Source organism: Bombina bombina, chromosome 2 (genome assembly GCF_027579735.1).
Source record: "Bombina bombina isolate aBomBom1 chromosome 2, aBomBom1.pri, whole genome shotgun sequence".
NCBI classification, from domain to species: domain Eukaryota; kingdom Metazoa; phylum Chordata; class Amphibia; order Anura; family Bombinatoridae; genus Bombina; species Bombina bombina.
In genome coordinates this window covers 437020051-437044999 of record NC_069500.1, presented here as the reverse complement: position 1 = coordinate 437044999, position 24949 = coordinate 437020051, and the positions used below count along the sequence as shown (strand labels likewise).

General features: G+C 41.4%; 1 protein-coding gene across 1 annotated transcript in view; it reads right to left on the bottom strand.

Moving 5' to 3' along the window:
* CIT (citron rho-interacting serine/threonine kinase) overlaps positions 1–24949 on the bottom strand; it is an 839833-nt gene that overhangs the window by 746170 nt on the left and 68714 nt on the right. The window contains exons 8-10 of the mRNA XM_053702064.1: positions 23669–23762; positions 22332–22535; positions 21971–22124 (exon numbers count right to left, since the gene is read on the bottom strand). Of these exons, the coding sequence (XP_053558039.1) occupies positions 21971–22124; positions 22332–22535; positions 23669–23762 (452 nt within the window). The remainder of the gene's footprint in view (positions 1–21970; positions 22125–22331; positions 22536–23668; positions 23763–24949) is intronic.

Genomic DNA, 24949 nt, shown 5'->3' with positions numbered 1-24949 from the left:
GAAAAAGACATAACTTTTAGAATTGTCAGAAAAAAATCTACTACTCATTTGAAGTTCAGACTTAGTGTTATTGCATTGTTTTGTTATCTTGCATTTGTTGATTATGCAAATCTACTGTGTTGAATGGTCCTTTTAAACACATGCAAGTAATTAGCTAATATATAATTATTTCTGCTCTTGATAAGCTCACCAGCCATGTCATTTTCAGGAGAAGTCACAAATGATTAAAGAGACAGTAAACCTTATTGTTTTTATTAGTTAAAGAGACAGTACACTGTAAAATTGTTTTTCCATAAATGTATTTTAAATGACTTGTTATACCAACTGCAGAGTATAAAATATTTGAGAAATTGCATTTTCGGGTTTATTTGTGTATCTGAAGTAGCTGGTTTTGTGCTTTGAAACCACAGCCTATTACAATGGGTTGAGCTTCAGGTAATGCCATGTCTAATTATGTTATCACTTTTATGTACACAGACTTGCTTCCTTATCTTATATTTGTCTGGAACACCAAATCTCAATACTTAGAGAGAACAATGGCAAATTATCATTTTATTACTTATCTATCATGACCCACTGAGGGTGTAATCTCTTCTGCTGGCTGTGTTTACTTAGGCTTGTCAATAGCATATACGCCAGTATCAAAACTTTCAGTATAGGTTGGGAAACCACAAGCTAAATCAGCTATTTCAAATGCTGAAATATGAGTAAAGGAGCTACTTGCAACCAATTTAATACACTCTAGCAGGCAAAAAGGATCATTGGGAATAATTTAAAGGGGAGAAAGTTTTTGGGTGAACTGTCCCTTTAAGGGTTACTACACCTTTACAAGTGGTGTATTAGAAAAAGCTCACACACTCACCCCCAGATTGGATTTTTTTTTCACGATTCAGATCCAATTTACTTCTATTAAAGGACCAGTCAACACAGTAGATTTGCATAATCAACAAATGCAGGATAACAAGACAATACAATAGCATTTACTCTGAATTTCAAATAAGTAGTAGATTTTATTCTAGCAAATTTCAAAGTTATGTACATTTCAACTCCCCCTGTAACATGTGATAGCAATCAGCCAATCACAAATGCATATACGTATAGTCAGTGAATTCTTGCACATGCTCAGTAGGAGCTGGTGACTCAAAACGTGTAAATATAAAAGAATGTACACATTGTTTTAAATGGAAGTAAATTGGGAAGTTATTTAAAATTACATGCTGTATCTGAATCATTAAAAATTAATTTGACCTGAGTGTCCCTTTAACTAATTTGTTTTGTTGTCTTGGTATCCGTTGTTGGAAAGGATGCCTGGCTGGTGGCTGTACAATATGCCTCATGCTATTGGCTCAAGCAATGTGTTAATTAGCTCCGTAATGCATTGCTGCTTTTTCAACAAAGAATACTAAGAGAATGATGCAAATTGGATAATGGAAGTGAATTGGAAAGTTAAATATACTCAACATTGTGCACCAATCAAATGTGATAAATTATTGCAGAAAAATGTAAATATATCAGGGAGACCTTGAAAAGATAAAAGAAAGTTCCATAGCGTAATTTCCAATATGTATCAAATGTGTTGTAAGAAACCGTACTTACACTCTGGAGAGCTACTAAAGCTCTAAGGTAATTGCTCAAATAATGGAGAATACCCAGGTTACAGGGGGTTCCACTTTCATGAATAAAACATAATTTATGCTTACCTGATAAATTTATTTCTCTTGTGGTGTATCCAGTCCACGGATCATCCATTACTTGTGAGATATTCTCCTTCCCAACAGGAAGTTGCAAGAGGATCACCCACAGCAGAGCTGCTATATAGCTCCTCCCCTAACTGCCATATCCAGTCATTCGACCGAAACAAGCCGAGAAAGGAGAAACTATAGGGTGCAGTGGTGACTGTAGTTTAAATTAAAATTTAGACCTGCCTTAAAAGGACAGGGCGGGCCGTGGACTGGATACACCACAAGAGAAATAAATTTATCAGGTAAGCATAAATTATGTTTTCTCTTGTAAGGTGTATCCAGTCTACGGATCATCCATTACTTGTGGGATACCAATACCAAAGCTAAAGTACACGGATGAAGGGAGGGACAAGGCAGGCTTAAATGGAAGGAACCACTGCCTGTAGAACCTTTCTCCCAAAAATAGCCTCCGAAGAAGCAAAAGTATCAAATTTGTAAAATTTTGAAAAGGTATGAAGCGAAGACCAAGTCGCCGCCTTGCAAATCTGTTCAACAGAAGCCTCATTTTTAAAGGCCCAGGTGGAAGCCACAGCTCTAGTAGAATGAGCTGTAATCCTTTCAGGGGGCTGCTGTCCAGCAGTCTCATAGGCTAAGCGTATTACGCTCCGAAGCCAAAAAGAAAGAGAGGTTGCCGAAGCTTTTTGACCTCTCCTCTGTCCAGAGTAAACAACAAACAGTGTAGATGTTTGGCGAAAATCTTTAGTAGCTTGTAAGTAAAACTTCAAAGCACGGACCACGTCCAGATTATGTAAAAGACGTTCCTTCTTTGAAGAAGGATTAAGACACAATGATGGAACAACAATCTCTTTATTGATATTCTTGTTAGAAACTACCTTAGGTAAAAACCCAGGTTTTGTACGCAGAACTACTTTATCTGAATGGAAAATCAGATAAGGAGAATCACATTGTAAGGCAGATAACTCAGAGACTCTCCGAGCCGAGGAAATAGCCATCAAAAACAGAACTTTCCAAGACAAAAGTTTAATATCAATGGAATGAAGGGAACCCCTTGAAGAACTTTAAGAACCAAGTTTAAGCTCCATGGGGGAGCAACAGGTTTAAACACAGGCTTGATTCTAACCAAAGCCTGACAAAAAGCTTGAACGTCTGGAACTTCAGCCAGACGCTTGTGCAAAAGAATAGACAGAGCAGAAATCTGTCCCTTTAAAGAACTAGCTGATAATCCTTTTTCCAAACCCTCTTGGAGAAAGGACAATATCCTAGGAATCCTAACCTTACTCCATGAGTAATTCTTGGATTCACACCAATAAAGGTATTTACGCCATATCTTATGGTAGATTTTCCTGGTGACAGGCTTTCGTGCCTGTATTAGGGTATCAATGACTTACTCGGAGAAGCCACGCTTTGATAAAATCAAGCGTTCAATCTCCATGCAGTCAGTCTCAGAGAAATTAGATTCAGATGATTGAAAGGACCTTGTAGTAGAAGGTCTTGTCTCAGAGGCAGGGTCCTGCATACCAGGTCCTGCGTGGCCACGCAGGCGCTATCAAGATCACCAACGCTCTCTCCTGTTTGATTTTGGCAATCAGTCAAGGGGGCAGAGGAAACGGTGGAAACACATAAGCCAGGTTGAAGAAGCAAGGCGCTGCTAGAGCATCTATCAGTGCCGTTTCTGGGTCCCTGGACCTGGATCCGTAACAAGGAAGTTTGGCGTTCTGGCGAGACGCCATGAGATCCAGTTCTGGTTTGCCCCAACGATGAACCAATTGAGCAAACACCTCCGGATGGAGTTCCCACTCCCCCGGATAAAAAGTCTGACGACTTAGAAAATCCGCCTCCCAGTTCTCTACACCTGGGATATGGATTGCTGATAGGTGGCAAGAGTGAGTCTCTGCCCAGCGAATTATCTTGGAGACTTCCAGCATCGCTAGGGAACTCCTGGTTCCCCCTTGATGGTTGATGTAAGCCACAGTCGTGATGTTGTCCGACTGAAATCTGATGAACCTCAGGGTTGCTAACTGAGGCCAAGCTAGAAGAGCATTGAATATTGCTCTTAACTCCAGAATATTTATTGGGAGGAGTTTCTCCTCCTGAGTCCACGATCCCTGAGCCTTCAGGGAATTCCAGACTGCACCCCAACCTAGGAGGCTGGCATCTGTTGTTACAATTGTCCAATCTGGCCTGCAAAAGGTCATACCTTTGGACAGATGGACCTGAGATAGCCACCAGAGAAGAGAATCTCTGGTCTCTTGATCCAGATTTAGCAGAGGGGACAAATCTGTGTAATCCCCATTCCACTGACTGAGCATGCATAGTTGCAGCAGTCTGAGATGTAGGCGCTCAAATGGCACTATGTCCATCGCCGCTACCATTAAGCCGATTACTTCCATACACTGAGCCACCGAAGGGCGCGGAATAGAATGAAGAACACAGCAAGATTTTAGAAGCTTTGATAACCTGGACTCTGTCAGGTAAATTTTCATTTCTACAGAATCTATCAGAGTCCCTAGGATGGAGACTCTTGTGAGTGGGGATAGAGAACTCTTTTCCTTGTTCACCTTCCACCCATGTGACCTGAGAAATGCCAGAACTATGTCCGTATGTGACTTGGCAATCTGAAAGTTTGACGCCTGTATCAGGATGTCGTCCAGATAAGGGGCCACTGATATACCTCGCGGTCTTAGAACCGCCAGAAGCGATCCCAGAACCTTTGTAAAGATTCTTGGAGCTGTAGCTAACCCGAAGGGAAAAAGCCACAAATTGGTAATGCCTGTCCAGAATGGGTCTGAAGGTTCCCTCTTTTTTGGGAACCACAAACAGATTTGAATAAAAACCCTGTCCCGTCTGTGGAACTGGACAGATCACTCCCATAATTAGGAGGTCTTGCACACAGCGTAAGAATGCCTCTTTCTTTATCTGGTTTACAGATAATCTCGAAAGGTGAAATCTCCCTTGAGGGGGGGAAGCTTTGAAGTCCAAAAGATATCCCTAGGATATGATCTCCAACGCCCAGGGATCCTGAACATCTCTTGCCCACGCCTGGGCGAAGAGAGAAAGTCTGCCCCCTACTAGATCCGTTACCGGATAGGGGGCCGTTCCTTCATGCTGTCTTAGAGGCAGCAGCAGGCTTTCTGGCCTGCTTGCCCTTGTTCCAGGACTGGTTAGGTTTCCAGCCCGGCTTGGATTGAGCAAAATTTCCCTCTTGTCTTGTAGCAGAGGAAGTTGATGCTGCACCTGCCTTGAAGTTTCGAAAGGCACGAAAATTAGACTGTTTGGCCTTTGATTTGGCCCTGTCCTGAGGAAGGGCATGACCCTTACCTCCAGTAATGTCAGCAATAATTTCCTTCAAACCAGGCCCGAATAGGGTCTGCCCCTTGAAGGGAATGTTGAGTAATTTAGACTTTGAAGTCACGTCAGCTGACCAAGATTTAAGCCATAGCGCCCTACGCGCCTGGATGGCGAATCCAGAATTCTTAGCCGTTAGTTTAGTCAAATGAACAATGGCATCAGAAACAAAAGAATTAGCTAGCTTAAGTGTTCTAAGCTTGTCAAGTATTTCAGTCAATGGAGTAGCTGTCTGAAAGGCCTCTTCCAGAGACTCAAACCAGAACGCCGCAGCAGCAGTGACAGGCGCAATGCATGCAAGGGGCTGCAGGATAAAACCTTGTTGAATAAACATTTTCTTAAGGTAACATTCTAATTTTTTATCCATTGGATCTGAAAAAGCACAACTGTCCTCGACAGGGATAGTGGTACGCTTTGCTAAAGTAGAAACTGCTCCCTCCACCTTAGGGACCGTCTGCCATAAGTCCCGTGTGGTGGCGTCTATTGGAAACATTTTTCTAAAAATAGGAGGGGGGGGGGGGGAAACGGCACACCGGGTCTATTCCACTCCTTATTAATAATGTCTGTAAACCTTTTAGGTATTGGAAAAACATCAGTACACACCGGCACTGCATAGTATTTATCTAGTCTACACAATTTCTCTGGCACTGCAATTGTGTCACAGTCATTCAGAGCAGCTAACACCTCCCCAAGCAATACACGGAGGTTCTCAAGCTTAAATTTAAAAGTAGAAATATCTGAATCAGGTTTCCCCGAATCAGAAATGTCACCCACAGACTGAAGCTCTCCTTCCTCAGCTTCTGCATATTGTGACGCAGTATCAGACATGGGCCTTAAAGCATCTGCGCGCTCTGTACTACGTCTAACCCCAGAGCTATCGCGCTTTCCTCTGAATTCAGGCAGTCTGGCTAATACCGCTGACAGGGTATTATCCATGATTGCCGCCATGTCCTGCAAAGTAATCGCTATGGGCGTCTTTGATGTACTTGGCGCCATTTTAGCGTGAGTCCCTTGAGCGGGATTCAAAGGGTCTGACACGTGGGGAGAGTTAGTCGGCATAACTTCCCCCTCGCCAGAATCCTCTGGTGATAAATTTTTTAAAGACAAAAGCTGATCTTTATTGTTTAAAGTGAAATCAATACATTTAGTACACATTCTCATATGGGGTTCCACCATGGCTTTTAAACATAATGAACAAGGAGTTTCCTCTATGTCAGACATGTTTATACAGACTAGCAATGAGACTAGCAAGCTTGGAAAACACTTTAAATCAAGTTAAACAAGCAATATAAAAAACGTTACTGTGCCTTTAAGAGAAACAAATTTTGCTAAAATTTGAAATAACAGTGAAAAAAGGCAGTTAAACTAACTAAATTTTTACAGTGTATGTAACAAGTTACCAGAGCATTGCACCCACTTGCAAATGGATGATTAACCCCTTAATACAAAAAACGGATTAACAAAATGAAAAAAACTTTTTAAACAGTCACAACAACTGCCACAGCTCCACTGTGGCTTTACCTTCCTCAATACACGACTTTTGAAGCCTTTTGAGCCCTTCAGAGATGTCCTACAGCATGCAGGGGACTGCTGAGGGAAGATGAATGTCTCTGTCTGTAATTTTAACTGCGCAAAAAAGCGCTAAAATAGGCCCCTCCCACTCATATTACAACAGTGGAAAGCCTCAGGAAACTGTTTCTAGGCAAAAATCAAGCCAGCCATGTGGAAAAAACTAGGCCCCAATAAGTTTTATCACCAAAGCATATATAAAAACGATTAAACATGCCAGCAAACGTTTTATATTGCACATTAATCAGAGTATATACCTCTGATAGCAAGCCTGATACTAGTCGTTATTAAATCACTGTATTTAGGCTTAAACTTACATTAATCCGGTATCAGCAGCATTTTCTAACAAATTCCCTCCCTAGAAAAACTTAAAACTGCACATACCTTATTGCAGGATACCCTGCACGCCATTCTCCCTCTGAAGTTACCTCACTCCTCAGACATATGTGAGAACAGCAGTGGATCTTAGTTACTTCTGCTAAGATCATAGAAAAACGCAGGCAGATTCTTCTTCTAAATGCTGCCTGAGATAAAATAGTACAACTCCGGTACTATTTAAAAACAATAAACTTTTGATTGAAGAAAAAACTAACTATATTACACCACTTTCCTCTTACTACCTCCAGCTATGTTGAGAGTTGCAAGAGAATGACTGGATATGGCAGTTAGGGGAGGAACTATATAGCAGCTCTGCTGTAGGTGATCCTCTTGCAACTTCCTGTTGGGAAGGAGAATATCCCACAAGTAATGGATGATCCGTGGACTGGATACACCTTACAAGAGAAATAATATTTTAGGCAGTTGAACATGATGTATAGTACATCCCAGAATGGGTGAATGGTTAAGTTAATGGTTTACTGAGGTGAAATAGAAATATTTTAATTTTTAAAACAGATTTCTATTTCTCTATTTAGAGAATAATTTTATTGGTTAAGATTTGTATTACATTTTTAAATTAAGAATTATTAAGGAAATTAAATAGCACAAATGAGCATGGATTTAGTTCAATGGTTTTAACCACTTACAATGCCACCTGGAATTCACTGAGAATAAATGTTTGGTAAAATATATGGGTATGATTTTGCTTTAAAATTAGTGATTCATAGAGGAAAACTAGTCATATTAAATGTTATAATAGGTTGTGAACGCAGATTAATTTTACCCACTATTTATTTCAATTTTTATTGATCAAGGATTGCGTTTAAACAGTTAAAGAATTTATCCAATCCGATGAACTGGAAGAGTATTTAAAGAGAATCAGGAAAAAAGGGATGTCCTTAAAAAAAAGACACTGGAGGGCGGAAAAACAGATGGTGGACCATCCAAGGAAAGTGATATCACAAGGAAGGGCTTCAGCCGGAAATCTGAAAGCTACATAGTGGTACTGAGTGTTCTCGTCAAGTAATTTGTAGCTTGTAAGAGACGCATACAAATAATGAGTTCTTGTGTGTGCTGCCGTCACTTTTGTACCAGAGTGTCAATATCTCCTATGTTTTTAAGTGTGTTTTCAATAAATTGCGTTGTGAAGAAAAGTTTTAAAGTATATTAAGCATTTATTTTTATCACATATTTTAGTATTTTCACTGTTACTTTGCGAGTTATACACAGGGTTGTGACACTCGTTTTTATTTTATATTGACGAGAAAAGATTCATCATCCTGTGGGTCCCCGTTCTAATCTGGATCCTGAAAACCCCCAACTGCAAATAGGGAAAAGAGATGGCAGTCCATCCCTGTCTTTGTCCTTCAGGCCATGTGTTGTCACCACCAGTGCCCATGGTGACAAGTTGGGACTACCTGCTGAAGAAGGTAGTTGAAGACAGGAAGACAGTCAGCTGAGGGAGAGGGCTTTGGAAGCCCATATGTCAGCCTCCAGGCCACTTACAGGGACAAGTGCTACCTCATTTGAAAGAGGAGGGTAATTGCCATGGTAATGGTAAACACCTGCCTTAAGAAGATAGAAGTACTGCATTTAAGACGGGGAAGGGGGCACTTCTAGAGACCCTTTTTCCCCCATAAAACACAAAGGGGTATGCGATCCCCCAAAGTATAAAACAAATTATGACTTACCAGATATTTTCCTTTCCTACGATAAAGGGAGAGTCCACAGCTGCATTCATTACTTGTGGGAAATACAGAAACTGGCCACCAGGAGGAGGCAAACACACCCTAGCCAAAAGCTTAAATACCTCCCCCAGTCATTCTGCCGTGGGAACAAGGAAACAGTAGGAGAAATATCAGGGTGAAAAAGGTGCAAGAAGAAAACAAAATAAATTTAGGGCCGCCCATCGGAGAACACGGGCGGGAGCTGTGGACTCTCCCTGTATTGAAGGAAAGGAAATTATCTGGTAAGACATAATTTATGTTTTCCTTCTTAATACAGGGAGAGTCCACAGCTGCATTCATTACTTGTGGGAAACAATACCCAAGCTCCAGAGGACACTAAATGCTAACGGGAGGGCAAAAAAGAGAGGCGGCGCCTAATCTGAGGGCACCACAGCCTGCAAAACCTTTCTCCCGAAGGCTGCTTCAGGAGAAACAAAACTTTCAAACTTGAAAAATTTGGCAAATGTATGTAAGGAGGACCAGGTAGTCGCCTTACAAATCTGATCCATAGAGACCTCATTTTTGAAGGCCCAAGAAGAAGCCACTGCTCTCGTAGAATGAGCCGTAATCCTCTGAGGAGGCTCAAGTCCCGCTGTCTCATATGCTAAGCGGATGATACTCCTCAACCAAAAAGATAAGGAGGTCGAAGAGGCCCTCTGACCCCTACGCTTCCCAGAATAGATAACAAACAGAGAAAAAGTTTTTCTAAATTTCTTCGTAGCATGAAGATAGAACTTCAAGGCACAAACCATATCCAGATTATGCAGTAAACGTTCCTTCGATGAAGAAGGATTAGGACATAAGAAAGGAACCACAATTTCTTGATTGATCGTAGAACAGCCTTATCAGCATGGAACACCAGATAAGAAGGGTCACATTGCAAGGCAGCAATCTCAGAGACTCTGCGTGTAGAAGCAATAGCTAGTAGAAAAAGAACCTTCCAAGACAACAACTTAATGTCAACCTCATGCATAGGCTCAAATGGAGCCCGTTGCAAAACTTAAAGAACAAGAGTTAAACTCCAAGGAGGAGCATTATATCTAAACACCAGTCTGAGCCTAGTCAGAACCTTAACAAAGACTGTACATCCGGAGCTCAGGGATAGGTCCTTCTCCAGTACATCCTGGAGAAAAGAAAGAATCCTGGCAGCCTTTACTTTGTGCCAGGACAAACCACGCTCTTCACACCAGATTAAGTAGGTCCTCCACACATTATGATAGATGCAATGAGTAACCGGCTTACGAGCTTGAAAGAAAGTATCAATAACACTCTGAGAAAACCCTCTCTTGGCTAAGACTAAGTGTCAATCTCCACGCAGTCAGCCTCAGAGAATCTAGATTTTGATGAAGGGGCCTTGTTCCAGCAGACCTCCAAGGAGGAGATGATGACATCCCCACTAGATCCGCGAACCGTATCCTTCGCGGCCACGATGGAGCAATCAGTATCACCGACGCCTGCTCCTGTATGATTCGAGCTACCACTCAAGGAAGGAGTGGTAATGGCAGGAAAAAGAGAAATTAGAATGAACCTCCAAGGCACCGCTAATACATCTATTAGCTCCCCCTGAGGATCCCTGGACCTCGACCCATATCTAGGTAGCTTGGTATTGAGAAGGGACGCCATGAGATCTATCTCCAACGTTCCCCACCTGTTGCATATCTCCGCAAAGACTTCGGGATGGAGAGACCATTCCCCCGCATAAAAGGATTGTCTGCTGACAAAATTCGCTTCCCAGATGTCCACAACCGGAATGTGGATCGCTGACAGCGGACAGTTTTGGGTCTCCGAGATACTTCCCTCATTGCTAGGGAGCTTCTTGTTCCCCCTGATGGTTGATGTAAGCCACCAAGGTTATTTTGTCTGATTGGAATCAGAAAAATTGGGTTGAACCCAGTAGGGGCCAAGCCTTCAGAGCATTGAATATTGCCCAAAGGACTAGAGTGTTGAACGGGAGGGGGTTCTCCTCCTGCGTCCACAGGCCCTGCGCCTTCTTGGCTCACCAAACAGCTCCCCATCCTGACAGACTCGCGTCCGTAGTCACAGTCACCCAGGATTGTCTTAAAAAGGATGTCCCTCGGGACAGGTGATCCGGACAGAGCCACCAAGAGAGCGATTCTCTCAACCGGTTGTCCAGAGAAATCTGTTGAGACAGATCCAAATGATCGCCGTTCCACTGTCTCAGCATGCACAGTCGCAACAGCCTAAGGTGGAAATTGGCAAAGAGAACGATGTCCATGCTGGACACCATGAGACCAATCACCTCAATACACTGAGCTAGAGATGGCCTTAAGGAGGTCTAGAGGGCAAGACAAGTTGAAGCTAGCTTGCAACCTCTCTGGTCTGTTAGAAATAATCTCATGTCTATGGAATCTATTATCATGCCCAGGAATTCTACCCTGGTGCTTGGAATAAGAGAACTCATTTCTCTATGTATCTTCCCTCCAAGGAATCGCAAAAGACAGAGGAGAGATTCCGAATGGTCTTCCACCAGACGAAACAATGGTCCTTGGACCAGAGTATCGTCTAAGTAGGGAGCTACTGCTACACCCCGGGTTCTGGCAACTGCTAGAAGAGCCCCTAAAACCTTCGAAAAAATTCTTGGAGCAGTAGCTGGAAGGTGAAGGAATGCCTCCTTCAGATCTATAGTTGTCATAAACTGCCCTGAATGAATGAAGGAAGGATGGACCTTATTGTCTCCATCTTGACGAGGGGACATTTAAAAATTTGTTTAAGCACTTTAGGCCAGAACTGGACGGAAAGTTCCCTCCTTCTTTGGGACCACGAAAAAGATTGAATAGTATCTCAAACCTCTCTCTGCGAAAGGCACTGGGAGAATGACTCCAAAGGAGGACAGATCCCTTATGCACTCCAGAAAGGCTTCCCTCTTTCCTAGTCTTGAAAACAGTTTGAGTGGATGAATCTGCCCCTGAGTGGATGAGATTTGAAACCTATCTTGTAACCCTGAGCTATGACCTCCAGGACTCGAGGATACTGCACATCCCTGAACAAAGCCTCTGAAAGAGCGACATTCTGCCCCCTGCACGATCCAAAATAGGACCGAGGGCCGCCTCTTCATGCGGACTTAGACTCAACGGGCTTCCTGCTCTGCTTGGATCTATCCCAGGACTGAGCCGGCTTCCAAGAACTCTTGGTTTGTTCAGGCTTAGCGGAGTCCTCTGACGCTGGGCTTTTATCCGAACTAAAGGAACAAAAATACGAATTTTGTCCTTTATACCGTAAGATAAGAATAAATCTAAAGGCATCCTTGGTCCCTGAAACCGTGGAGATAGTCAAACAAACTACTTCCCATAAAGGAGGGGGAAAGAGACTAGACTTAAAAGTTAAATCTACCAGAGCGCCTTATGGACCTGAACAGGAACCCTGAAGTCCGTAATTCTTTCCTGAAAAATTTTGAGGAAACCCTCCACCTCGATCATTTTCGCGAAGGAGACGCACAAAAAAGGTAGCCGCTCCAGCAACTGTGGCGACAAGCAAAGCAAATATCCCATAGGTTGAAACATCCTCTTTAACAGAGTTTGCATCCTTATATCCAGAGGCTCTATGAACGACGAACTATCCTCACACGGCTAGTATTACGTGTGGCAAACTTAAAAAACATAATTTATGCTTACCTGATAAATTCCTTTCTTCTGTTGTGTGATCAGTCCACGGGTCATCATTACTTCTGGGATATAACTCCTCCCCAACAGGAAATGCAAGAGGATTCACCCAGCAGAGCTGCACATAGCTCCTCCCCTCTACGTCAGTCCCAGTCATTCGACCAAGAATCAACGAGAAAGGAGTAACCAAGGGTGAAGTGGTGACTGGAGTATAATTTAAAAGATATTTACCTGCCTTAAAACAGGGCGGGCCGTGGACTGATCACACAACAGAAGAAAGGAATTTATCAGGTAAGCATAAATTATGTTTTCTTCTGTTATGTGTGATCAGTCCACGGGTCATCATTACTTCTGGGATACCAATACCAAAGCAAAAGTACACGGATGACGGGAGGGATAGGCAGGCTCATTATATAGAAGGAACCACTGCCTGAAGAACCTTTCTCCCAAAAATAGCCTCCGAAGAAGCAAAAGTGTCAAATTTGTAAAATTTGGAAAAAGTATGAAGCGAAGACCAAGTTGCAGCCTTGCAAATCTGTTCAACAGAGGCCTCATTCTTAAAGGCCCAAGTGGAAGCCACAGCTCTAGTGGAGTGAGCTGTAATTCTTTCAGGAGGCTGCTGACCAGCAGTCTCATAGGCTAAACGTATTATGCTACGAAGCCAAAAAGAGAGAGAGGTAGCAGAAGCTTTTTGACCTCTCCTCTGTCCAGAATAAACGACAAACAGGGAAGAAGTTTGGCGAAAATCTTTAGTTGCCTGCAAGTAGAACTTGAGGGCACGAACTACATCCAGATTGTGTAGAAGACGTTCCTTCTTTGAAGAAGGATTTGGACACAAGGATGGAACAACAATCTCTTGATTGATATTCCTGTTAGTGACCACCTTAGGTAAGAACCCAGGTTTAGTACGCAGAACTACCTTGTCTGAGTGAAAAATCAGATAAGGAGAATCACAATGTAAGGCTGATAACTCAGAGACTCTTCGAGCCGAGGAAATAGCCATTAAAAACAGAACTTTCCAAGATAACAATTTTATATCAATGGAATGAAGGGGTTCAAAAGGAACACCCTGTAAAACGTTAAGAACTAAGTTTAAACTCCATGGCGGAGCAACAGCTTTAAATACAGGCTTGATCCTAGCTAAAGCCTGACAAAAAGCCTGGACGTCTGGATTTTCTGACAGACGCCTGTGTAACAAGATGGACAGAGCTGAAATCTGTCCCTTTAATGAACTAGCTGATAAACCCTTTTCTAACCCTTCTTGTAGAAAAGACAATATCCTAGAGATCCTAACCTTACTCCAGGAGTAATGTTTGGATTCGCACCAGTATAGGTATTTACGCCATATTTTATGGTAAATCTTTCTGGTAACAGGCTTCCTAGCCTGTATCAGGGTATCAATAACCGACTCAGAAAAACCACGTTTTGATAAAATCAAACGTTCAATTTCCAAGCAGTCAGCTTCAGAGAAGTTAGATTTTGATGTTTGAATGGACCCTGTATCAGAAGGTCCTGTCTTAGAGGTAGAGACCAAGGCGGACAGGATGACATGTCCACTAGATCTGCATACCAAGTCCTGCGTGGCCATGCAGGCGCTATTAGAATCACTGATGCTCTCTCCTGTTTGATTTTGGCAATCAATCGAGGAAGCAGCGGAAAGGGTGGAAACACATAAGCCATCCCGAAGTTCCAAGGTGCTGTCAAAGCATCTATCAGAACCGCTCCCGGATCCCTGGATCTGGACCCGTAGCGAGGAAGTTTGGCGTTCTGGCGAGACGCCATGAGATCTATCTCTGGTTTGCCCCAACGTCGAAGTATTTGGGCAAAGACCTCCGGATGAAGTTCCCACTCCCCCGGATGAAAAGTCTGGCGACTCAAGAAATCCGCCTCCCAGTTCTCCACTCCCGGGATGTGGATTGCTGACAGGTGGCAAGAGTGAGACTCTGCCCAGCGAATTATCTTTGATACTTCCACCATTGCTAGGGAGCTTCTTGTCCCTCCCTGATGGTTGATGTAAGCTACAGTCGTGATGTTGTCCGACTGAAACCTGATGAACCCCCGAGTTGTTAATTGGGGCCAAGCTAGAAGGGCATTGAGAACTGCTCTCAATTCCAGAATGTTTATTGGAAGGAGACTCTCCTCCTGATTCCATAGTCCCTGAGCCTTCAGAGAATTCCAGACAGCGCCCCAACCTAGTAGGCTGGCGTCTGTTGTTACAATTGTCCAGTCTGGCCTGCTGAATGGCATCCCCCTGGACAGGTGTGGCCGATGAAGCCACCATAGAAGAGAATTTCTGGTCTCTTGATTCAGATTCAGAGTAGGGGACAAATCTGAGTAATCCCCATTCCACTGACTTAGCATGCCTAATTGCAGAGGTCTGAGGTGTAGGCGTGCAAAAGGTACTATGTCCATTGCCGCTACCATTAAGCCGATCACCTCCATGCATTGAGCTACTGACGGGTGTTGAATGGAATGAAGGACACGGCATGCATTTTGAAGCTTTGTTAACCTGTCCTCTGTCAGGTAAATCTTCATTTCTACAGAATCTATAAGAGTCCCCAAGAATGGAACTCTTGTGAGAGGAAAAAGAGAACTCTTCTTTTCGTTTACTTTCCATCCATGCGACCTTAGAAATGCCAGAACTAACTCTGTATGAGACTTGGCAGTTTGAAAGCTTGAAGCTTGTATTAGAATGTCGTCTAGGTATGGAGCTACCGAAATCCCTCGCGGTCTTAGTACCGCCAGAAGGGCACCCAGAACCTTTGTGAAGATTCTTGGAGCCGTAGCCAATCCGAATGGAAGAGCTACAAACTGGTAGTGCCTGTCTAAGAAGGCAAACCTTAGATACCGGTGATGATCTTTGTGGATCGGTATGTGAAGGTAAGCATCCTTTAAATCCACTGTGGTCATGTACTGACCCTCTTGGATCATGGGTAAGATTGTCCGAATAGTTTCCATTTTGAACGATGGAACTCTTAGGAATTTGTTTAGAATCTTTAAATCTAAGATTGGCCTGAAAGTTCCCTCTTTTTTGGGAACCACAAACAGGTTTGAGTAGAACCCTTGTCCTTGTTCCGACCGCGGAACCGGATGGATCACTCCCATTATTAACAGATCTTGTACGCAGCGTAGAAACGCTTCTTTCTTTATCTGGTTTGTTGACAACCTTGACAGATGAAATCTCCCTCTTGGGGGAGATAATTTGAAGTCTAGAAGGTATCCCTGAGATATGATCTCTAGTGCCCAGGGATCCTGAACATCTCTTGCCCAGGCCTGGGCGAAGAGAGAGAGTCTGCCCCCCACTAGATCCGGTCCCGGATCGGGGGCTCTCGGTTCATGCTGTCTTTGGGGCAGCAGCAGGTTTCCTGGCCTGCTTGCTCTTGTTCCAGGACTGGTTAGGCTTCCAGCCTTGCCTGTAACGAGCAACAGCTCCTTCCTGTTTTGGTGCAGTGGAGTTTGATGCTGCTCCTGTTTTGAAGTTCCGAAAGGGACGAAAATTAGACTGTCTAGCCTTAGCTTTGGCTTTGTCTTGAGGTAGGGCGTGGCCCTTACCTCCTGTAATGTCAGCGATAATCTCTTTCAAACCGGGCCCAAATAAAGACTGCCCCTTGAAAGGTATATTAAGTAATTTGGACTTAGAAGTAACATCAGCTGACCAGGATTTTAGCCACAGCGCCCTACGTGCCTGTATGGCGAATCCTGAGTTCTTAGCCGTAAGTTTGGTTAAATGTACTACGGCCTCCGAAATGAAGGAATTAGCTAGTTTAAGGACTCTAAGCCTGTCCGTAATGTCGTCTAGCGTAGATGAACTAAGGTTCTCTTCAAGCGACTCAATCCAAAATGCTGACGCAGCCGTAATCGGCGCGATACATGCAAGGGGTTGTAAAATAAAACCTTGTTGAACAAACATTTTCTTAAGGTAACCCTCTAATTTTTTATCCATTGGATCTGAGAAAGCACAGCTATCCTCCACCGGGATAGTGGTACGCTTAGCTAAAGTAGAAACTGCTCCCTCCACCTTGGGGACCGTTTGCCATAAGTCCCGAGTGGTGGCGTCTATTGGAAACATCTTTCTAAATATTGGAGGGGGTGAGAACGGCACACCGGGTCTATCCCACTCCTTAGTAACAATTTCAGTTAGTCTCTTAGGTATAGGAAAAACGTCAGTACTCGCCGGTACCGCAAAGTATTTATCCAACCTACACAGTTTCTCTGGTATTGCAACGGTGTTACAATCGTTGAGAGCTGCTAAGACCTCCCCTAGTAATACACGGAGGTTCTCCAATTTAAATTTAAAATTTGAAATATCTGAGTCCAATCTGTTTGGATCAGAACCGTCACCCACAGAATGAAGCTCTCCGTCCTCATGCTCTGCGAGCTGTGACGCAGTATCAGACATGGCCCTAGCATTGTCAGCGCACTCTGTTCTCACCCCAGAGTGATCACGCTTGCCTCTTAGTTCTGGTAATTTAGACAAAACTTCAGTCATAACAGTAGCCATATCTTGTAATGTTATCTGTAATGGCCGCCCAGATGTACTAGGCGCCAAAATATCACGCACCTCCCGGGCGGGAGATGCAGGTACTGCCGCGTGAGGCGAGTTAGTCGGCATAACTCTCCCCTCGCTGTTTGGTGAAATTTGTTCACATTGTACAGATTGACTTTTATTTAAAGTAGCATCAATACAGTTAGTACATAAATTTCTATTGGGCTCCACCTTGGCATTGGAACAAATGACACAGATATCTTCCTCTGAGTCAGACATGTTTAACACACTAGCAAAAAACTTACAACTTGGTTATAATCTTTTTTTTTTTTTTTTTTAGCAAAAAACGTACTGTGCCTCAAAGAGGTACTAACGATTAAATGACAGTTGAAATAATGAACTGAAAAACAGTTATAGCATCAAACTTTAAAACAACAAAACTTTTAGCAAAGGTTTGTTCCCATTAGTAAAATAATAATAATTAAATTTGACATAAAAAATACAAAGCAACGTTTTTATTCACAGTCACTATAAGAATTCTCACAGCTCTGCTGAGAGAATTTACCTCCCTTCAAAGAAGTTTGAAGACCCCTGAGATCTATCAGAGATGAACCGGATCATGCAGGAAATATAAAAGTAACTGACTGGTATTTTTTGATGCGTAGCAAAGAGCGCCAAAAACGGCCCCTCCCTCTCCCACACAGCAGTGAAGAGAAACGAAACTGTCACAATTAAAGCAAAAAAACTGCCAAGTGGAAAATAATGCCCCAATATTTATTCACACAGTACCTCAGCAATGTAAACGATTCTACATTCCAGCAAAAACGTTTAACATGATAAATAGTTATTAAAAAGGATTAGTGACCTTTAACAGAGTAGTTCCGGTGAAATACCATCCCCAGAATACTGAAGTGTATACATACATGTCATTTTAACGGTATGGCAGGATTTTCTCATCAATTCCATTCAGAAAATAAAAACTGCTACATACCTCAATGCAGATTCATCTGCCCGCTGTCCCCTGATCTGAAGCCTTTACCTCCCTCAGATGGCCGAGAACAGCAATATGATCTTAACTACTCCGGTTAAAATCATAGTAAAAAAAAACTCTGACAGATTCTTCCTCAAACTCTGCCAGAGAAGTAATAACACGCTCCGGTGCTATTTTAAAATAACAAACTTTTGATTGAAGTCATAAAAACTAAGTATAATCACCATAGTCCTCTCACACATCCTATCTAGTCGTTGGGTGCAAGAGAATGACTGGGACTGACGTAGAGGGGAGGAGCTATGTGCAGCTCTGCTGGGTGAATCCTCTTGCATTTCCTGTTGGGGAGGAGTTATATCCCAGAAGTAATGATGACCCGTGGACTGATCACACATAACAGAAGAAATAGCGCCAATCAAGTAGGGATGGTGGGGAAAAAAAACACATCCTCATAGAGAGCCCAGAACCGGTATCCTTTAAAGGCAGACGACGGGGGAGAGGAATCTTATCCTGCCCCACTCGTCCTTAATAATGATTGCCATCAAATTTAGCACCCAGAAGTTTGTCTGGCAGCTCAGCTTTCGGAACCTCTAATGTAGTCAAAACCTCCTTTAGAAGAAAGCGTAAACGTTCTGTCCTAAATCTAAAAACTGGATCCTCCACAGGCGGAGGATTATAGGCAGCAGACACTAACCCTGAAAGTTCATACTCTGAAGCTTCAGAGAGAACCTCATCCTCAGATAACTGATCAGATATATCCAACAAATTACATGATGCCACCTGGGCAGGAGTGCAAGATTTAACCTTTTGCTTGCGCTTAGCAGAGCGAGGGAAAGCACTGATGGCCGCAGAAACTGCGCAGTAACGTCTGGTGAAAAAAGGCCCTCTCCAAATGGAGGATTAGCAGTGCAATGGAAAGCTGCATGTGTATAAAAAGATGCATGTAGGGTGTGCACCTCACTGGACGAGGACTCTTTAGAGGTGCGTGGCTCAGTGGTATCAAATATCTCAACCTTATTTGATATACTCCCCTTATCAAGGCATATGGAACATAATTGAGAGGGCGGTCAGAGCGCCCTCACAATATAAATAGGCATTACTTTATTTTTAAATAAAAAACAGCACCTTTATACCCCCAATGGCTGGGGCACTCACCGCCTCCTATGACTCAGACAGAACAGAGATAAAACTCCTCTCCGTAACTCGGTTAAGAGAAAGAAAATGGAAGCCTCGACCATTCCGGTCACATGGTGCGCAATGCAGGATAGTCCCTGCTATGGAAAAAAAAAAGCACACCAAGCTTTTAAGCTGTGCAACCTTCAAAGTGAAAGTCAAACCTGTATGTTCCATCTCAGCCTATGAGACCATAAACATCTCACACATAAAGCAGCATAACATTAAATAAAGTATATATGATTAAACCCAACTGTTCATAATCCCCCTCAGGAGATATTAACCCTTGATTCCATATAGATAAAATGAGCCACACTGTGACCCTGTCTTCTATGCCGTGGAACAGTGACACGGTCCTTCAAGTTTGACAGATTGTAGCAGCGCTTCTGACATGTACTTGAGTGAAGAAAGCAGGCAGCGAAACTTGTCAACGCCAATTGCTTAAGGAGCTGTTAATATGAGTCTGGATGGGTTCGCAGAAAGACTCTCCCTACATCTCCAGACTCTAACTTTCGTCAATGCTCTCACTGAGAGGCTGACAAGACTACTTAAAACTCCAGTCCCATCTCGAAGAGTACTAATCTCCATAAGAGACTACTACGAATCTTCCGACACTCTGCCATCCTCCTGTGATGAAAGGCAAAGAATGACTGGGGGATGAGGGAAGTGGGGGAGGTATTTAAGCCTTTGGCTGGGGTGTCTTTGCCTCCTCCTGGTGGCCAGTTTCTGTATTTCCCACAAGTAATGAATGCAGCTGTGGACTCTCCCTGTATTAAGAAGGAAAGTGGTGAGCCCCATGATGCAGTGTGGGAAATCATAACCTTATCTTTAGTAGGTGAATTACATTTTTATGCCAGTCATCTACTAATGTAATTACTGTATGGGGGGCAGTGGCCCCAAAGTTGCTCCTGACTCCTAAAGACAGCATACAACACACATACATACAAAACCTCTCACATGAAAGACATAATTGCCCATAATCAAATGGGTAGTCTCATGCCACCTTAAATAGCAGGTGATTGCCATAAATATGATAATCACCTGTATACCTGGTCCCTTTTACAGTCATCTGAGCTATAAAAGCAACCCTTAAACCCCAAAATATACAACTGGGTCAGTAACCCCTCTTTTTAAATAGGCAAAGCTCGTCTTTCAAGAGAGGGGCTACATGCCTAGGTGGTTATATGCTGACAACTGTGTTAGCAGCAAAAAAACATTGGGGGGTATCCCCTATGATGCCCCCACAATACACACAAAAACTTGAGACCCCTTATTTTCAAAGCGAAAATGCTCTATCAAATTAGTCGTCCTGAGTCTGCCCTCCATCAGCTGTCATTAAAATGACAAACCTCAACTTTTTAAGAAGCCTTTATTACCGCACAAATAATATATTATAATACCCCTCGTTTAAAAGTGTGAGGTTTTATGATTCAACTAAGGGCAGTGTTCTCCCCAGAACCTTTTTAGCGGGTGCACTACCTGGCTGATTTTACTGACCACTAGGCTAAAATTTTAGCCAATATCAAAGGCAAAATTAACTAATATTGAAAATGTTCAATTTTTATTGCATAAATTATCATTAAATACATTTATTTTAAATTATGCAATTAATGTGTGCTTTGAATAGAAGACAATTATATAATATAAACTAATACACTGCGCCCACCCAGCTACTTCATAATCTAACAAAACACAACAAAAATACATACCCATAATAACAATATCTAATAAAAATTATTCAAAAGAATATTGCATACTAATGTTATAAAGGCTCAAACATATGAGGTTTCAGGTGTTAGGAAACAAAAAAGGAAGCTAAAGGGCTTTAACATACATAAACATATCTAAAGATGTGTATGTATGTATGTATGTATGTATGTATGTGTGTATATATATATATATATATATATATATATACACACACACACACACACTGTATATGTGTGTGTGTGTGTGTGTGTACATATGTATTTGTGTATACTATATATGTATTTAAAGACATATACACACAAACACAAATACATATGTACAGTACACACACATACATATAAGATATACATGGCTTTGCCAATGCTTTTTGGTAATTAGAAGGACGCTAATAGCAGCTGCGCACCATATTGCTAACATTTCTGTCAGTAAATGGGTTAATTAGTTAGCTAGCAAGGGTTATAGTATTCTAGTGTAAGTATAACACTGCCACCTGACACCTGCCTGATCTCTCCCAAACAGCTCTTTCTCCCCACCACCCACATTCCTCATCACCATCTTAGGCACTAGCAGACAGCCTGCCAGTATTAAGTTTTAGGGCTTTATTTATTTTTATAAATTAATTTTAATTTATTTATTTTCTGCAGTGTATGATCCCTCCTTACCATTCCACCTACCTGATCCCTCCAAAAAGCTCTCTAGCCCTCCCCCTCTTAATGGTGTCCACCATCTTAGGTACTGGCAGTACTGTCTGCCAGTATCCAGTTTAGTTACTAATTTTATTTATTTTTTCTGTGGTGTAATTGTCCCCCAACCACCCCACTCCCTGCGATCGAGATTATAGGGTTCCCCCATCCCAATTTATTTTTTTCTGTTGTGTAGCCTCCCCCACTTCCCTCTCTCTCTCCCTTCCATACTTTATTTTCTGTAATGTAGGGCCCCGCCAACGCCCTACCTCTCCCTCCTTCCCTTTTGAACCTCCCAACGGCACTAAATGAGATTGTTACAGAGACACAATCTGCAATGATATGGCAATCTGTACTCATATGGTAACCGAGCACTGATCATGCACAGTTAAAATATGAGGACAGATTGCCTGAAGTCTTGGCTGTCACTTTACAGCCGAGGCTGCTGGAGCTTCCTGAAGCTGCGACATATATATAAGTTATGTGGTACAATGGGCTTCATACCACATGACTTATATATACACGTCATATTGGGTAAAGGGGTTAAACTGTTTGAAACCTTAAAATGTATATTTCTTGTTTACTTACTATTTCGAATATTACTCCAGTCTGTTTTAGAAAAAAATGGATGGCAACATAGATCCTGGTAATTCAATCTCTCATTTTGCCCACATAACAAACCCTGTATCAGATCAAGAAAATTTCCACTAATTTTTGGGTCTTCTGGAAACTTCAGGAACCGCTGTGTAACAAAAATAATTACAATAAAAGTGGTGCTCCTAAGCATATGTCACTGCTTTTCAACAAAAAAAACAAGAAAAATTGATAGCAGAAGTAAATTAGAACGTTGTTTAAAATCAATTGCTCTATCTGATTCATGAAAGAAACATGTTGGGTTTCATATACCTTTAAAAAAATTAGAAAGGTGTATAAACAGAAATCTGGTTACCTGAAAATTCATTATGTTATTAAAGGTTTTTGTTGAAGTCCCTTCTGTGAATGGAGATCTTCCATAAATAATTTCATATGCAATTATTCCTAGAGACCACCAATCACATTCAGGGCCATATGTGGACTTTCCATCCCCATTCATCACCATAAGAACTTCTGGAGCCATATAATCAGGGGTGCCAATGGGCAGCCGCGCATTTACCTGTAATGACATAGTTTCATAGAGGTGTTACATACACAGAGGGGAAGCATTTGTTCGTAAAAGTAATAGTTACACATATGACTTATAGGACTATTTATTAAATACAGTAAAATTGCATAATAATAACACAATGCAAAAACACTCTGAATGAAGCAGTAAAAAAAATTGACAAATTTCAAAATATACTTCAAATTTCCGCCCCCTATATCATGTGACAGTCACCAGCCAATCACAGGCTCACATACATATACAATGTGAACACTTACACATGGCTCAGTAACAGCTGGTGCTTAAAAAAATGTGCATTTAAGAATTGTGTACAATTTGATATTGGTAAATTGGAAAGTCTCTTATAAATTGCATGCTCTGTCTGAATCATTAAAGTTTAATTTTGACTTTAGATTCCCATAAAAACACCCTACTTTCAAAATCTAATTATGTCAAATGGAATGTATTAGTTTAAGGTTAAAGGGACACTGAACCCAAATGTTTTCTTTCATAATTCAGAGATAGGGCATGCAATTTTAAGCAACTTTCTAATTTACTCCTATTATCAATTTTTCTTCATTCTCTTGCTATCTTTATTTAAAAAGCAAGAATGTAGTTTAGAAGCTGGCTCCTTAGCTTAGATGCTTTCTTATTCAAATAAAGATAGTAAGAGAACGAAGAAAAATTGATAATAGGAGTAAATTAAAAAGTTGCTTAAAATTGTGTGTTCTATCTGAATTATGAAAGTTGTTTTTTTTACTTTCATGTCCCTTTAAATTTGGAAAGTGACAATATATCAATTAATTACATATCATCGTTTGGTCATATGGTATTTCAGGCACTGTTTAGATACAACCATACAAATTTAAAGAAAGGTCAAGAGCCCTGAAATGTTGCTGTTTGTGAATTATGCCCTATTTGCTGTTAAAATGAAAGGAATATTTATTTTTAAACAGTGCTGTCCTGGAGTTTATTGGTCAAGTCTGAAGAGACCAACCTAAATTGTAGTGCCTAATATTGGTTACAATTAAAAAAACTGCACTACTCACGCCAACCCAGATTTATGGGTTCATGAATGGTACAGAATTTTTCCCTAGGAACCCTTTAAGCCCATTTCAGTATACAGATGTAATCCTCACACTTACAGTTTTATTTGCAGTCAGTCTTGCAGCTGATCCAAAGTCCACAAGCTTAATGTGTCCAGTGCGATCAATAAGTATATTCTCCGGTTTAATATCTCTGTGAAAGAAATCCAAAAATGTGTAATTAATTACTCAACACTGACAGTACATCTGTCATACGTCAATTTACAGAAAAAAATAAAAGAATTGCTTGGAACATAAATAATATAAAAATATTATAAGAAAACATGAATGTATAAATTATTATTATTATTGGGACAGTAAACACCTCCTAATTACAAGACATTTCTGTTGTGTTGCTATAGAAAATCAAATCGGTCAAGTCTCAATTTTTAAAACAAAAACAACATTCTTTTGACTGCAATTTTTTTTTAATAGCTAAAACTCCAACCACAATTTCCCTTATTTGGAATTGCTAATCTGGGCTTTAATTCACAGACAACAAGGCTACACACTGTCATAAAGTTAGTATTATGTACAATGTTTTGCAGTTACCTGATAATGCCAATTAGGGATAGATATATAGCACAATTAGCTAAATTACACAGAAAGTGGACAAAATAAATAATGAAAATATACTGCAAAGTTATTACATAACACATAACTAAACATTTTATATAAAAATATCAGTGTTTTTACTGTCCCTTTAAAGTGCCTCAATTTTCACCACATTGAGCTTTTCACATTTTGTAGCATTATAACCTGAAAGTTTAAAAATCACGTTGCATTAGAATTGGACCCAAGGTGGAAATAAAGTCATCGCTGAAGTGGATTCTGCTGTGCGAAAGCACTCCGAGCGGACCAGATTGATACAGCGGCTTTCCGAAATTCTGGAGCTCCACTAGCTTTGGGTAAACTGTTTACAGAGCATTTCTGTTTAATATAAGGTACTATTTTACGTTTGGGATCAGACTTTGGAAACATACACCTTTTATACAGTTTGTGGAAATAAAAGATGTTAATGGGCGAGGTCTTATGCAGTATGTGTATTAAATTAATTATAAAAGCACACAGATGACTGAGGTATTTTACGAGTGCCCAAGTAACCAATTAACTTTCGCCAAGTTTGTTAGAGAGCATGTGCTAATACACAGCATCAGGAACAATATACTGTAAAATTGTTTTTCCCTTAATGTGTTTCCAATTACTTTTTTTACCAACTGCAGAGTATAAAATTTATGAGAATTAGCTTTTATGGTTTATTTGTGTATATGAAATAGCCAATTTTGTGTTTTGAAGCCACAAACTAATAAAATGGGTGGTGCTTGTATGTATAATTAGATC